General features: G+C 38.7%; 1 protein-coding gene across 1 annotated transcript in view; it reads left to right on the top strand.

The window, feature by feature from the left end:
* Nucleotides 1-17,726, top strand: part of LOC126131442 (probable E3 ubiquitin-protein ligase HECTD2) — a gene marked incomplete at its 5' end in the record, with an annotated part of 375,805 nt that overhangs the window by 345,475 nt on the left and 12,604 nt on the right. The window contains one exon of the mRNA XM_049915173.1: nt 1,419-1,534. Within this exon, the coding sequence (XP_049771130.1) occupies nt 1,419-1,534 (116 nt within the window). The remainder of the gene's footprint in view (nt 1-1,418; nt 1,535-17,726) is intronic.

The raw sequence follows: 17,726 nt of genomic DNA, 5'->3' as shown, positions 1-17,726 counted from the left end.
CCAAAAATAATAAAAAGTGTTCTACAGCATTTAACTCTGAACGAATCAAACATTAATGCCTTTAATCTAGTAGGGGAGAATTGGGATTCTGTGTACCAGCTGAAAGGGTCTGACAACAAATGAGATGAATATGATTCCATCATTTTGAGTCATATGACTATTGCTGCCCATCTAAAGAAACATAGTTAAACATTGCAAAATGGAAGTAATCTTAGACTGTAACTTTCACCAAATGGAGTTCAAGGAACTAAGGAAGTTTGAACTCTTCCATATACGATTTTCCAGGTTCTCCAAAACCCAATGGCTTGGTTGTACCACTGTTGGTGGAGAGGGATTAGCATTTTTGATTACTCCCTAAAGTGGTTTTCACCAAAGAAGTTTCCATTGTCCCAATTTTTTTAAACTACTGGGATAACAATTTATTCTATTTTCAAAAATAGATCTGAGGTTGTAAGCTCCAGTCCCTTTTCTCTCATGATAAGTCCCCAAGTCATTGACAATCTCTTTTCTATTCACAAGACAGTGACTATTTCAGCACTCTTCTAAATTGTGAGGAACTTCCAAAGAGACTGAATTTCAAAAGACGATCAAATGTAAATCCCCAGTCAAAACCACTGAGTTTCATGGATTTACTTCCATTTTAAAATAATAACAAACTGCAATGTAGTTCCAATAAAAACAATGATCTAGGAAATGTAGAATATGTTTCTTTTATTCTAACTATGACCATAAAATTTTTTGGTCCCAGTCAAATCATATCAGTCAGTGGTTACCATCTCAGATCTGCTCAAAACAAGTCCTAATATATCAAATCCAGAATGACATCATCAAAAAATTATAAACACAATCAGCTAGGCATTCTCAAACATAATTAAAAATATTAACTCTTGTTGTTATGCAGTCTCCCATCCCTTAGCAGGGTGTCTTCTGCTGCAATCCTTCCATCTTCTTTGTCAGTATCTCTCAGTGTAGGATCCCATACCCCTGCAGCATACTCCAACTGCGGTCTCACAGGTGTCAAGTAGATTTACTCCTTTGCACCATTATTAATGCCCTTCAGTACCTTCATTAACATATCCAGAGACTCATGCATAAATTAATATCCCTGCATGCAAACCACCATAAAATCCAAAAAGTCTCATTTCTAATCTTACTTCATCCTTAATATCATTACATAAATCATATACAGCAATTGCCTTAATTTGTGGTACACTTCTCTCTATTATAACTACCCATGGTGGAAACATGTTTATGTGTCACATGTTAAAGACAATTTTAGATAAATAAGAAAAATTATTTCAACATATACTCTCTGATTCTTGCATACTCCATAGTTTCTTCATTTCTTTTTCATTTTATATTTTTTATTTCTATATCCCTATTACTTAAATATTATATAGCCTTATATGTTGCTGTAGATGCTCAGACCAGAAGAGGTGGAGATGCTTGTGTGTGGTTCCCCAACACTTGATTTAAATGAGTTGCGGAAAGTTACGGAGTATGATGGATATAAAGCTGATGATTTAATTATTATGTGAGTATCATAAAGTCTAACCAATGTTACTGCCTTGTGTGTTGTTTTTAAGGTTGTTCCTGTAATATATTAATATTATAATGTTCAAACAATGAAAAATCCAAGATGGAGTGTAACAGTGTTATGAGAAGGAAAGTTGCTACTCACCATATAGCAGAGATGCTAAGTTGCAGATATGCACAAGACTCTCACAATTAAAGCTTTCAGCCATTAAGGCCTTCGTCAACAATAGATGCACATATGCACACACACTCACACAAACACAACTCACACATACGCCTGCAGTCTCAGGCAACTGCAGTCGTCTGTGTGAGTTGCATTTGTGTGAGTTTGTGTGTATGTGTGTGTGTGCATATGTGTATCTATTGTTGACAAAGTCATTAATGGCTGAATGCTGTAATTGTGAGAGTCTTTGTGTTGTGCCTATCTGGTACTCAGCATTTCTGCTATATGGTGAGCAGTAATTATTACAATCTTTACTGTGATATTCTATATTGCTATCTACATTGTTCTTGATCTGTTAGTTTCTGCACTGTATTGCATTTCATAGAACACAGACTTCCAGAAAATTGATTTGTATAAGAAAAGTACATATTCCAAAAAAACAAGCAGTAAGAATACAGTGTAAATTTCTAATTTCCCACGCCATGAACTACTTCATAGAAGTTTGAATCTGTGGACCTACTTTCCAGTACACTTACTCCTCAAAGGTATTTGTTGTAAAAACTATGAAATGTAATATATTCATTTCATAAAGTACATTGGTATGGTAAGGGTGCAGTTAACATGATCTTGGGTAATATTCAATGACATAAAATTACAGCTAATGAGATTGTACTACACACAGCCACAACATCCTCCATTAGTATAAAAGGAAATTAATAACACACTGGATGATCATTACTTCCATAAATTATTTGACCACCTGTATTCAAGAACTAAATATTATTCTTAGCTTGATAATGTTAATTGTAAAAAGGTATTTCTTCTTAGGGCACATAGATACATTTTAAGCGGCTCCTTTTTATTCATTTATATGCATAGCACATGCTCTTAACTCCACTCATGCACTGACGCAGCATGCAGGCCACATCATGAGTGCTGTAGTGCATCAGTGGTGCTAAAATGTGTTTGCTACGTGTATAAATGCAAAAATAAGGAGCTGCAAGTTACAGAATAAGACACAGCTGTTCAAATGCAGTCAACAAAGGCATAATACTGATGAAGATATAAAAGCATTACACCAATTTAAGATGAGTGAGAATCCAAAATACAAAGTATTACGCCAATTTAAGATGAGTGAAAACTCAAAATACGAAAGTTATATAAAAAGTGGCTTATTGCTGTAGTTCTTCTAGTAATTTAATCCACAGCTGCAGAACTCTACCACCATACTCATGGACAAGGCATTGATACATACCTTTATCGACTCTAGTCAGCCGATAAGTTATTGCTTATCGTACATTTCAGATATGTGAAGTGTATAACAGAGATTGTGGTTCATCTTACTATATGTCTACAATGCCGTTGGTTCTTACGACAAGGAATCATTGTAAAGTAAATGAATCAGAGTCTGTGACCATATGGGTTAAAGGTGCACTGAATTGTACCAAGATTAAAGTTATTGGTGATGTGACACATTACTATAGAAACTGAAATAAAGTACCCGTCCTTTCCTTAATGAGTAAACACTGCAAAGTCCAGGTTGGAATATCAACATTATTATGGAAAGAATAGACTGCTACTCATCATAAAGGTGACACATTAGGTTGCAGACAGGAATGATGAAAAGACTGATACATATAAGCTTTTGGCCAAAGCCTACTTCGGAAAAAGGAATGCTCACACATTCACACAAGCAAGCACACCTCACACGTACACATATGAGCACTACCTTTGGCCACTCCAGGCAGACTGTAACAGAAAAACGTTGAATGGAAGCAATAATTCAGAGTGGGGGATGGAAATGGAAGTGGTAGCAAGTTATGGATTGAGGTTGAGGATGGTTAGTGTGGCTGGATAGCGATCATGTGTGTGTGTGTGTGTGTGTGTGTGTGTGTGTGTGTGTGTGTGTGTGTGTGTGTGTGTGTGTACATGTGGGCATAGGCATGGGTGTAGGCATGGGTGTGGGCATGCAGGTGCAGGTGCAGGTGTAGTGAGAGAGAGGGAGAGGGGGAGGAGGGGTGGGCAGCTGACTTGTGTGAATGTGTGTGCATTCCGTTTTCTGGAAATGGCTTAGGCCAAAAGCTTATATGTAACAGTCTTTTCATTGTGCCTGTCTGCAACTCAAGATTTCATGTTTACAGTGATTAGCAATCTATCCTTTTCATAATATTGTTGATATTCCAACCTGGACTTTCCATTGTTTAATATGAAAAGGTTTTTCATAATCCAGACCAGAGCTCTGAGAATCATAATGGCAGTGAAATCAGAAACATCTTGTAATAGCCTATTCATTAGTTTTAATATTCTCACAATTGAGGAGCATTTTTCCTAAACTCCATATACGCAAAAAAAAAATAAAAATTGAGTTAGATGTGGTAATGGAATAATGTCAACCTTTAGCATCACTCCCTGAACCAAAAATTGACTACTGCTGTGTGTATGAATGCTCCAAATGATAAGGTATTAGCAAAAGACGATATATGCATTCTTACAGTTACAGCAAAAGTCGACAAATGCAGTACAATTACTCTCTGGTGTCTCAGCTCTCTTTCCACAGCAAGTAGTTAACAATAATGGAGTTCACTGGTTGCTTTAAGCAATGTTACTCATTGTTGTAACAATATTTACTGGCTGGTGTAGTGTTGCAACCAGACTACATTGTCGACAGAACACCTGCAGGCGAAGAGTTCTCGGGCTTCCAGCCAGGTGGCAGTGTCTTCAAACTGCGACGTTTCGACGAGTGACATACTCGTCATCTTCTGGTGAAGTGCCGAGACTTTGCGGATGCCGGTCCCTTTATACCTGTGGCGTGCCCCCCACCACCTGGCCGCGGAAGGCTGGGTCCGGAGGAGCCAGCGGGCGGGGTGGAGGGGGAAGCGGGTACACCGTTCGTGTCTCCGTCAGAGAATTCCGGTCACGTCTCGTGAGCTGGACGGTTCTTGGTGCGTTCCTGGCGTATTGCAGCTAATGCTGGATTCCAGGCCGCACTCAGTTGATAATCTTCATCCCTGTTCACAAGATTCTCGTGGACCCGTATTTCTATTGATTCTTTAATGACGCTATCCCAATAGCTCCCGGCTCGGCACAGCACCCTGGTGTTTTCGAAATCAAAGGTGTGGTTTTCTTTGATGCTATGTTCTGCTATAGCGGATTTCTCTATCTGTCCAAGTCGGACATGCCTGATTTGTTCCTCGCACCTTTTAGAGATGCAGTGTTGCGTTTGTCCAATGTACTACACCCCACATTCGCAGGCAATGCTGTATATACCAGGTGTGTTAAGTTTGAGCGGGTCTTTAGCTGAGCCCAGCAGCTCTTTCATCTTCGGCAGTGATCAGAAGATGGTATTTATGTTTGATTTTCTTAGTAGCCTCCCAATTTTGGCTGATATGGGCCCCAAATATGGAAGAAAGGCGAGTCTCTTGTTAACTTCCTCTTCCTCATCCTGAAATTTGTCAGCCTGTCTCCTCTTGAAGGCCCTACCAATCTGTACCCGTTTTTCCGAAATACCTCTCTTAGGTGGTGTAATTCGTCTGAGAGGCTTTCTTTGCCGCAAAACAGATCGACTAATTCGACAGACTCTCTGGAGCTCAGTCAACCCAGAAGGTGACAAATAGCACCAGAGCTATTGTAAATTTGACAGATAAGGTGCTAGATGCAGCCACAACTTCTGTCCTCACAAAAGGGTTGAACTTTGCACCTGTACCAAGTACCATACCAAAACGGGACATCATCAGCAGCATAGAGGAAGCAATCCGGGGCCTACCCAAGGAGGAAGCTGAGCAGATCCGAAGGGAGACCTGCAGGATCATTGACAAGTCACGACTCCCTAAAGCCAACATTACTGCGCCAGAGCGAGAGGCTATCTGCACACTGAGGGATGATGCTAACATCATGGTCCTTCCAGCAGACAAGGGAAATGCGACGGTGCAAATGCAAAAAGGAAGAAAACACTGACAGTGAAGAATGTCACTATAAAATGGAATCATGAAGTCAGTGCCTATTTGTGCCATCATTTTCCGAGAGGTATCTGGTATGTCAGAGGATAGGTTATGCTATCAAGCAAGCAGGCTCCATAAAGGAGGGAGGTTGCCAAAGGAAAGGAGAGAAGGTGATAGAACAGGAAAGGATAATAAGGAGGTTACTATTTCCATTGAGAATGATATAAAAAAAAAAACATAAATGCAGAGAGAGCTGCTGTGGAAAGGGCAAGTCTACAAGAGATTATTTTCCTTTAGATCTCACAATCAATAAAATGTTCAAGAGATTATGTGAAAAATGAAACAATGTTCCTTATCAAAATGCAAGCATAAATTTTACAAATATTTCCATCTATTATTCAGGACACCTCATACCAATACCTGTTCCCCTTGTAAGGCTGGTTTAATTAACATAAAAGCAGAAACATGTCTGCAGAAGAAGAATGAACTAGACATACATTCCTGGAAATGGAAAAAAGAACACATTGACACCGGTGTGTCAGACCCACCATACTTGCTCCGGACACTGCGAGAGGGCTGTACAAGCAATGATCACCCGCACGGCACAGCGGACACACCAGGAACCGCGGTGTTGGCCGTCGAATGGCGCTAGCTGCGCAGCATTTGTGCACCGCCGCCGTCAGTGTCAGCCAGTTTGCCATGGCATACGGAGCTCCATCGCAGTCTTTAACACTGGTAACATGCCGCGACAGCGTGGACGTGAACCGTATGTGCAGTTGACGGACTTTGAGCGAGGGCGTATAGTGAGCATGCGGGAGGCCGGGTGGATGTACCGCCGAATTGCTCAACACGTGGGGCGTGAGGTCTCCACAGTACATCGATGTTGTCGCCAGTGGTCGGCGGAAGGTGCACGTGCCTGTCGACCTGGGACCGGACCGCAGCGACGCACGGATGCACGCCAAGACCGTAGGATCCTACGCAGTGCCGTAGGGGACCGCACCGCCACTTCCCAGCAAATTAGGGACACTGTTGCCCCTGGGGTATCGGCGAGGACCATTCGCCACCGCCTCCATGAAGCTGGGCTACGGTCCCGCACACCGTTAGGCTGTCTTCCGCTCACGCCCCAACATCATGCAGCCCGCCTCCAGTGGTGTCGCGACAGGCGTGAATGGAGGGACGAATGGAGACGTGTCGTCTTCAGCGATGAGAGTCGCTTCTGCCTTGGTGCCAATGATGGTCGTATGCGTGTTTGGCGCCGTGCAGGTGAGCGCCACAATCAGGACTGCATACGACTGAGGCACACAGGGCCAACACCCGGCATCATGGTGTGGGGAGCGATCTCCTACACTGGACGTACACCACTGGTGATCGTCGAGGGGACACTGAATAGTGCACGGTACATCCAAACCGTCATCGAACCCATCGTTCTACCATTCCTAGACCGGCAAGGGAACTTGCTGTTCCAACAGGACAATGCACGTCCGCATGTATCCCGTGCCACCCAACGTGCTCTAGAAGGTGTAAGTCAACTACCCTGGCCAGCAAGATCTCCGGATCTGTCCCCCATTGAGCATGTTTGGGACTGGATGAAGCGTCGTCTCACGCGGTCTGCACGTCCAGCACGAACGCTGGTCCAACTGAGGCGCCAGGTGGAAATGGCATGGCAAGCCGTTCCACAGGACTACATCCAGCATCTCTACGATCGTCTCCATGGGAGAATAGCAGCCTGCATTGCTGCGAAAGGTGGATATACACTGTACTAGTGCCGACATTGTGCATGCTCTGTTGCCTGTGTCTATGTGCCTGTGGTTCTGTCAGTGTGATCATGTGATGTATCTGACCCCAGGAATGTGTCAATAAAGTTTCCCCTTCCTGGGACAATGAATTCACGGTGTTCTTATTTCAATTTCCAGGAGTGTAGATTGCATAAAATTCATGCAAAGTGGTTTTGTGATATAATGAAGCAAGATAATCCTACAGTCATTAAGATTTGCTTTGACATGCATCAAAACCAGCCTATTCCAAAACTATCAGTCAGTGAGGTTTTCTATTCTCAACAAGTATGGTTATACAGTCCGTGCATCACGATCCATATTAAGGAGCAAAAAAGGGAAAGCATTGTTTTCGGCACCTGGTTGGAGACAGACTGTTCAAGAGGATGCTACTTGCTGTAGCTTTGCTGGATTTTCTTTCTGATGTAGATAAAAAAAATCAAATCAGGACACGAATACTATATATCCACTCTCAGATTCTTGCAGCAGCCAAAAGAAAAACAGTTGTATGATGGTGATGCTTACAGCATCCTTGGAAAAGAACATGAAATTCAATAATATTTGTCACTTTTTCCATGTTCATTGCCATAGCTACATGCCTCCAGACCAAATGTTTGGTTGAACTGAGAAGTCTTACAGAAAAAAAGGAAACATCTTGTCTCCTAAAGAATATTGTGATATTTTAGGAGAGCATGGTACTCACAAAAATTCTGAAGAGAGACTGGACTGTCAAAAACATAAAAGATGTGCACAGACAGTACTTAAATCCAAGCTACCATTCAAAATGAACATCCAGTGTGTCATCTCATATGAAGAAAATTAAGTGATACATTCTCCAGAAATCCAGTACATCCTGAGATGAAAGAAACTATCCATTGAATATTACTAACGTCCACCCTTTTGCCAAAACAAAATGTGATAATCATAGAAAAGAAGAAAGACGTGTGACTTGCTTAAGTATTTTGAAATTTCAGATGATGCAAAGGAGTTTTACAAAGATGTCCCAGATGATTAGCGTAAAGATATAACAGGAAAACCTTAATGGTAACAATGTGATTGTAATATTCAATACTTTTTGTGTTATTCATTTCATACTTCCTATTGTGGTGACAATAATAATAATAATAATATTCCTCATGTAAGCCCCGGAAAAGAATATGCCTCCGGTATGTTCTGCCAGTCATAAAAGGCGACGAAAAGAACAAACCACTAATAGGGCTAACCCACCTTTTAGTGTGATTATTTGGTTCAGGACAGAACTAATGAAGCCTCGGACAAGCGCTGTCATGGTCGGGGACGACGCTTGAACCCTATGCCCGTCCACAATGGTAACGACACTGCTAGCCACACGGAAAATGATTTAAATCCAAATAGAGGTGTTTTGCAGGATATGCTTCCTGCAACCACCCTACAAGGAAAACAAAGACAGAGGATGGGATGGTCAGATGAAGTTAACCGACACCTCATGTTCTGTTATTACCAAGCAACAAACTTAGGAACCAACACAACTGGATACAGATCACAAGTATACACAACATTTATTACCAGATACCCAGAATTAAAATTTTTAACGGAACAACAACTAGCTGATCAGATCCATGTAATAATCAAAAATAACAGGATACCCCAGTCAGAAAACATCAAACAACAAGTACAACAAATACTGGAACAAAATAGTGTGCAATCAGAAGAAGAAGAAAATACAGTAATGGACTCAAACATCCCAGAGCAAACAAACCAAGAACAACACGCATCAATTAAACAATCAGAGGAAAACAAAATCTTAAGACAGCCACCAGAACAAGCACAAAAAGAACACAAAGTGACACACATGTTAGATATAGAAGAAAAATTTCAGCTGACATATATAGAATACAAAGACACAAATACAGACATTAGATCATTCTTGCATAGACCATCAAATAACCCACAAATCGAAACAACAATAACAACTATCAACACAATCATACACAACAAAATAAATGAAAATACAACTACGGAAGAGTTACAACTACTGCTTTATATAGGAGCACTCACTACACTAAATATGCACACTAGGCAGAGATCAGAACCAACCAACACACAGAAGAAACCCACAAAACCAGCATGGCAACACAGGCTACAGATCAGAATAGAAAAACTGAGAAAAGACATCAGACAGTTAACACAATTTATACGAAATGAAATATCAGACAAAAAACGAAAAAGGTTAGGTAAAATTTCACAACAAGAAGCGATAGAGCAATTAGATGAAAAGTAGCAGAAATTACAAGCATTGGCCAAATGACTTAGAAGATACAAAAAAAGTGAAAATAGAAGGAAACAAAACCAAACATTCAACACAAACCAAAAGAAATTTTACCAGACAATAGATAACACACACATTAAAATAGACAATCCACCAAACATAACAGACATGGAACACTTCTGGAGCAACATATGGTCAACCCGGTACAGCATAACAGGCATGCATGGTGGATACAAGCAGAAACAGACATATACAAGATGATACCACAAATGCCTGAAGTGATAATTTTGGAACATGAAGTCACCCAAGCAATTAATTCTACACACAATTGGAAAGCCTCTGGAAAAGATAAAATAGCAAATTTCTGGATAAAGAAGTTCACCTCAATACATTCAAATCTAACTAAATTATTTAACAGTTACATTGCAGACCCATACACATTCCCTGATACACTTACACATGGAATAACTTACCTGAAACCTAAAGATCAAGCAGACACAGCAAACCCAGCAAAATATCGCCCCATAACCTGCCTACCAACAATATACAAAATATTAACTTCAGTCATTGCACAGAAATTAATGACACATACAACACAGAACAAAATTGTAAATGAAGAACAAAAAGGCTGTTGCAAAGGAGCATGAGGATGTAAAGAGCAACTGATAATAGATGCAGAGGTGACATATCAAGCTAAAACTAAACAAATATATCTAAAAACAAAGATGATGTGACTTACCAAATGAAAGAGCTGGCAGGTCGATAGACACACAGACATACACACAAAATTCAAGCTTTCACAACCAATGGTTGCTTCATAAGGAAAGAGGGAAGGAGAGGGAAAGACAAAAGGATGTGGGTTTTAAACAAAGGTTGCTACACTACGCATACATTGATTACCAAAAAGCTTTTGATAGTGTGCCCCACTCATGGTTACTACAAATATTGGAAATATACAAAGTGGATCCTAAATTGATACAGTTCCTAAACATAGTAATGAAAAATTGGAATACCACACTTAATATCCAAACAAATTCAAATAATATCACATCACAGCCAATACAGATTAAGTGTGGAATATACCAAGGAGACTCATTAAGTCCTTTCTGGTTCTGCCTTGCTCTGAACCCACTATCCAACATGCTAAACAATACAAATTATGGATACAATATTACTGGAACATACCAACACAAAATCACACATTTGCTATACATTGATGATCTAAAACTACTGGCAGAAACAAATCAACAACTCAACCAATTACTAAAGATAACAGAAGTATTCAGCAATGACATAAATATGGCTTTTGGAATAGACAAATGTGAGGAAAACAGCATAGTCAAGGGAAAACACACTAAACAAGAAGATTACATATTGGATTACCACAGCGACTGCATAGAAGCGATGAAAAAAACAGATGCCTATAAATATCTAGGATACAGACAAAAAATAGGACTAGATAATACAAATATTAAAGAAGAGCTAAAAGAAAAATATAGACAAAGACTAACAAAAATACTGAAAACGGAATTGACAGCAAGAAACAAGACAAAAGCTATAAATACTTATGCTAAACCAATATTGACCTACTCATTTGGAGTAGTGAAATGGAGTAACACAGACCTAGAAGCACTCAATACACTTACACGATCACAGTGCCACAAATATAGAATACATCACATACATTCAGCAACAGAAAGATTCACATTAAGCAGAAAGGAAGGAGGAAGGGGATTTATTGACATAAAAAACCTACATTATGGACAGGTAGACAATTTAAGAAAATTCTTTCTAGAACGAGCAGAAACTAGCAAAATACACAAAGCAATCACTCATATAAATACATCGGCTACACCACTGCAATTTCATAACCACTTCTACAACCCTTTAGATCACATGACATCAACAGATACGAAGAAAGTAAATTGGAAAAAGAAAACACTACATGGCAAGCACCCGTATCATCTAACACAGCCACACATCGATTAAGATGCATCCAACACATGGCTAAGAAAAGGCAATATATACAGTGAGACGGAAGGATTCATGATTGCAATACAGGATCAAACAATAAACACCAGATATTACAGCAAGCGTATTATTAAAGATCCCAATACCACAACAGATAAATGCAGACTTTGCAAACAACAAATAGAAACAGTAGATCACATTACAAGCAGGTGTACAATACTAGCAAATACAGAATACCCCAGAAGACATGACAATGTAGCAAAAATAATACATCAACAGCTTGCCTTACAACATAAACTTATAAAACAACACGTTCCCACATACAAGTATGCACCACAAAATGTACTGGAGAATGATGAATATAAATTATACTGGAACAGAACCATTATAACAGATAAAACAACACCACGTAACAAACCTGACATCATACTCACCAATAAAAAGAAGAAATTAACACAACTAATCGAAATATCTATACCCAATACAACAAATATACAGAAGAAAACAGGAGAAAACATTGAAAAATACATCCAACTGGCTGAGGAAGTCAAGGACATGTGGCATCAGGATAAAGTTGACATTATACCAATTATACTATCAACTACAGGAGTCATACCACACAATATCCACCAGTACATCAACGCAATACAGCTACATCCAACTACAGAAATCTGTAATTATTGATATGTGTTCAATTACCCGAAAGTTCCTAAATGCAATGTAACATATACCGTACAGTTAAAAGGAAGTCACGCTTGATCAAGGTCCGCGTCACTTTACATTTTTAACCAGACATAACGTCTGAGAAAAGTTTTCTCATAATAATATAAGCTAAATAATTATGTTAAAACAGTTTCATTGTCATTGCTGTTATTATCCCACTGTATTTCTATTATTATTGTTTGTATTCTCAATCAAGTCTAAAAATATAAATAAAAAATGCTGTATAATAACAAATATGCAGATATTGGTATTTTTACAACAATGCAGGCATATAATAGACACTACATCACATCAAAAAATAGTTGTGAAAAGAAATACATGGAATTAAAGAAGGAAATGTAACTGCTTCCAGCAATAATTATAAGCATTTATTGACTTTTGAAAGAAACTGGAAGGAGCACACCTTAGTAACTGTCATAAAAATTAAATTTTGGTATATTTCATTTGAATGCTTTAGTAATGTCAGTGAAATCCATCATCATGCAAAAATTCATATGCTCAGACATATGAATCTAGGTGAGAACAGTAATTTGTGAAAAATTGTATCTGTTGCATTTATCATGTTTTGAAAAAATGCTCCTCAATTTAGCTATATAGCCATGCATATGCTACAAATTATTATGTTAGTGAAAAGGGATGCAGGGTCACAAACAGGAACATACATTTCACAACCATTGTATAAGGCATACAATAAATTTGTACGTTCAGCGGAAGATTAATACTGAAAGAAAAATGCCCTGATGTCAAAGGTCCTTTTTTTCATAATTTGCTACCTAATGATCTTAAGCTGTTGAATAAAGACCTGAATAATAACCTGTAATAATAATGGAAGTGACCATTCCCGTCCAAACAATGAATGTACTGGTAAATTGCATATAAAAACAACTGTTGCACTATAGATTTTATTGCTGTCATCACCGTACAAATAATTGTGGAACTGAGGTACAAACTTCTCATTTTCACAAATAATCCTGCAAATGTGCATGGTTGATACTGTTCCTGCATGTAAAATGCAGAAAATAAATAAGCAAATGGTATATACATGAATTAATCAATGATTTGCTTGGCAAGATAGGGGTATTACATTTTCTGTAAGATTAACACTTGACGTGTTTGCTGCAAATGAACCCTATTCCTCACAGTGTATGGGATCATTGGCTTTATGTTCTTGAACAGGGTGTCAGTGTCATGGGCAAATGTAAGTTCTGAAAATAGTTTTAATGTCTTTGATATACCAATTATTTATAATGAGAACAAAAGTAGACCAAGTGCTAAGCCTTAATCAATACTATATTTATTCCTATTATTATTATTGGCACCCATTCACATAAGCCAACAGAAAGTCTGAGTTGTTTAGTAGAAACAGTACATGTTAATAGACAGATTAATTACTGCTTTTCAGATATATAATGAGCCTCTTAGTCGTAAATCCATTATTTCTTTGAGTAATCCAGACTGTCAATTTTTAATGTAGGTCCTTTCAGCCATTATTTTGAGGAAACGAAAGATACAGTATTTATAGCCAATGATTTCAGTGCTGTCATAATACCACTGTTTGGAAATGATGTCTGTTGTTATTAATTTTTCTGCTTAATAATACTCCGCATTATTTAGTTTATTCCTGAAATATGCTTCATTTCTAATGTAGATAGTATTCTGTTTTGCTTTTTTGATGAATGAAGGTTTTAATAGAATGAATAGAGATCAGCCTTGTTTCATGTTTGTGGCCAATTCTCTGAAATAGATAAGAGTGGCCTTTTGCTTTCATGCAATACTTTAATTTCAGATGTTAACTTCCTTTACGCAGCCCTTTTCTCCATCTTAGATAAAACACAAGAGTCAAAGTACCATAGGAATATATTTAATGAGAAATTAAATTTCTGACTTGCAATGTCTGCTTCATACCACTGTTTGTATTATAATTCAGGTAAATGTTTACCTAAGCTCTGATTGCCCTACTGCTTACAGTTTTTTTCCTTTAGTACCTACACCTAAGTTACCAGTATATCTTGTTGTAACCAGATGACTATTTTTCTTAAAACAGCTGATTAACTACAGATAGTTGTCAATACCTGCTGCACATTTTTCTTGAACTCTTTCTAAGAATGGCATTGCAGGAACCAGAGTTGAATGTCAATAACTTGATTTATCTTTGACCAATACTAAATTTCATAAAATTCAGATTAATGATCTTAAATGCAGTTAAACCATTATTACTTCTACAAAGTACTGAAAATAACCTTCTCATTGGTTTGATGAAATACATGCTACCCCATTAAAGGAGGACAAGCTGTCAAAACAATTGTGTCATTTATCAGATCATTTTTCGTTATTGTGTAAGCTTCTATATATACATCACTGTATCCCAGCTGTTCACTATTATGAAGGGGAAGTTTGATTACTCACTGTCAGAGCATACTCCTCTGTATGACATGATGTAGCTGCCATATGAATCCTCCTGCCATAACACACATACACAGTGTGTTACCATACAGAGTAGATGTTCAGTCGCAGACAGGAACAACAGAAAGACTGCTAACAGTGGTCATTACATTACTACTTGTTCCATTGATCATGAATATGACATTTCATAATAATGTGCAATGTGTCCACTTAACATCAGTTTTCTTTACACAATAAACATATATTTTTTCTTCTTCATATCTACAAAATTCATCTTTGTGTGTGTGTTTTGTCTGTTTTAGAAGAAGGTTTTTTTTTTGCTGAAAGTTTCATGTTCAGCAATCTTCTTGTTGTGCCTGTCTGCGACTCAGCATTTCCTGTATTTGGTGATTAGCAGTCTGTCCTTTTCATAATAATGTCGTTATTCCATCCTGGATTTTGCACTGTTTCTTATATATAAACTTCCTCTGAACTGTATATTATCCACGTGACTTTCTGTGTGGTATCCCTCCGTATTGTGCACCTACCTGTGGCTCTGCCAAGTGGGAGTTTTGGATCATAAAACTAAAAAATTGTATGAAATAGTAATATTACACAATAATTTCATCCATTTATCAATGCAGCTCCCCCCCCCCCCCCGCCCCGGATTGCTCCACAAACTCACAATAGACATGTTTCACATGATTCTTCATCCACAGTTTGGCTGACTGCTCAAAGAGTGACATAATCTTTGTTTATGAAGTGATACATTCCTATTTCATCAAAGCAATTTATAAGTTTTCTGTTAACAGATGAGATTATGTGTTTTATCATATGCTACTTTCTCATTATTTCTCTAAAAGACCTGAAGGAGTCAAGCGGGTTAGTATTCAGAGGTGATTTGACTTTAGGATTGAAAATGGAATACAAAGATCTTTAACAAATTGTCTCTATAGAGGTCTCATAGCTTCAAAAGAAAATTAAAAAATATTTTCTTCTGCAAATTAATTTTATTAACTATCTTTAAGGGTTGCAAACCTTCATAACTAACATAACAAATTAGTATTGCCATTGTAAGTAGACCTCAATTCTGAAAACATATTAAATAACTGCTATTCTTCGATAGTGATCTAAATACTAATGTAAATATTTAGCAAAAAGCAGTAAATAAACGTTTATAAAATTATGAGACAGAATCTCTGACCGACACGTACCTTCAGAAGATGAAATCTTTAGTGTTTCTGATGGACACACTCATATTGTCATCACTAGGACTGGCAAAAAAGTCTTTTCATTGCTTTGTTGGAGAGACTCTCTTCCAACATCCTTCTACTAACAAAGATTTAAAATTACTGAACAAGTTGATAATTGATATAGCCCATGCTAATGTATTTTTTGAACTCAGCATTTATGTAATTGATCTTAAAGAATGAACTGATCTTGCTCAAAACATTAGCACATGTTTCTTTGCTTCCACTCCATTAACTGTATACCAGTAAAAGACAAATTTGGCTGCTTCTCTCTTTTTTTTCACTTATTTCAAGTCAGCATAAAATGAGATGGTGGAAGAAATAAAATTACTCAGGTTAATGCCTAAACAGTGATAAAGGATACATGATGTGAAAAATAGAGATGAAGGCATTACATAAAACCATCAAACTAAACAGAAAAAATTTATGTTGCAGCCAGAATAGGTTTTATGTTATTAAACTATCAATTAATTTTATGCACAATCTCTACAAGTTAGATGAGAAGCACAACACACACAATGTCACTACAAAAAGTACTCTCTGCGGTAGTGGCTGACAGTGCACCAATCTCACACTTATGGATTCTGGATATGGATCATAATATACGTAGTAAACAGTTCCCAAGTTTTCTATATACACATAGATTTTACCATAAAGACTGATGCACATGAACACTGCATGAAGTACAAAGGCAGATTTAATTAAACATGGTGGCTCGTCAGAGCAGTTAATGTTCCAAAGATTGTAATTTTTGTGGTCGATGTCCGACGCCACAAAGGCAAACCCCCCCCCCCCCCCCTCCGGCATCAGCGTGAGCAGTGTGAGGTAGTAGGCGCTTGACTGGAAGTTCCACCTCCATCCGGGTCGGTGTGCAAAGGTGCGGCAGGTGGCCGCTAGTCCAACTCGTAATCTGGAAACCAGCGGGGGTGTGGGGGGCGGGGTGATGCGTTGGCCAACTCAGGAGTAGCAGTATGGGAGAGGAGGGTGGCGAGTGAGCATACCTTCCCCGAATACATACTGAACCGTCTGAAGAAATGAAAGCTCAAACACGTGACAGGTCGCACTCTTGTGGGAGGGACAAGCTGTGCACTATCTTGACATTGAGTTCCTTGGTGAGGGTCAGGTCTGTGCTGTTGGTGAGCAGTACAAGCACACGATTATGTAACACCATAATCAACAAGTTGTCGACGCAGTCAGGTGGCACGTTGCAACACAAAACAAAGGACGGGGCAGCCGCATCTCTAGTACCTGAAATGTCTTCAAACTTGTGAATGGGGATGATGATATCATGCCTGAGGAACCAGCGAACTGTGGTGGTGACTCATTGGGTGGAGAAAACCCAACCGTAGGTTGAACAGACTCATTAGTGGGTTCGTCAAAAGAGCATGTGCTCGGGCAATCCGACAGAGGGGTGTCTGAATCTAAGAAGGCAGGCTTTAGCCTGTGTAGAGAAATGGTTTGCGGGTGATCTTTTATCATAATGTCGAGAGTACTTTGAAGGGGGCCCGAGGTAAGGGGGTTGTAAGGGTTGTCTGACAGAGTCGTCAATGAGCATGGCGTGTGAGCAAGTGCTGAGAGCGGTCGGCACATAAGTGTCAGGTGGGGAATGGCTGACAGGTGGGTGTAGACAGGTGTTTCTAAAGTGTGCAAAGATCTTTCTAATAAAGTATGGGAAGGAGGGGGAATCCCGGGATCTTGGGGGAGAATTAGTTCTCCAGGTAAAACCAGGTTTTTGCCAAAAAC

The sequence above is a fragment of the Schistocerca cancellata genome, chromosome 1 (assembly GCF_023864275.1).
Source record: "Schistocerca cancellata isolate TAMUIC-IGC-003103 chromosome 1, iqSchCanc2.1, whole genome shotgun sequence".
NCBI lineage: Eukaryota > Metazoa > Arthropoda > Insecta > Orthoptera > Acrididae > Schistocerca > Schistocerca cancellata.
Note: the sequence above shows the minus strand (reverse complement) of the source record. Positions and strands in the feature narration are given on the sequence as shown.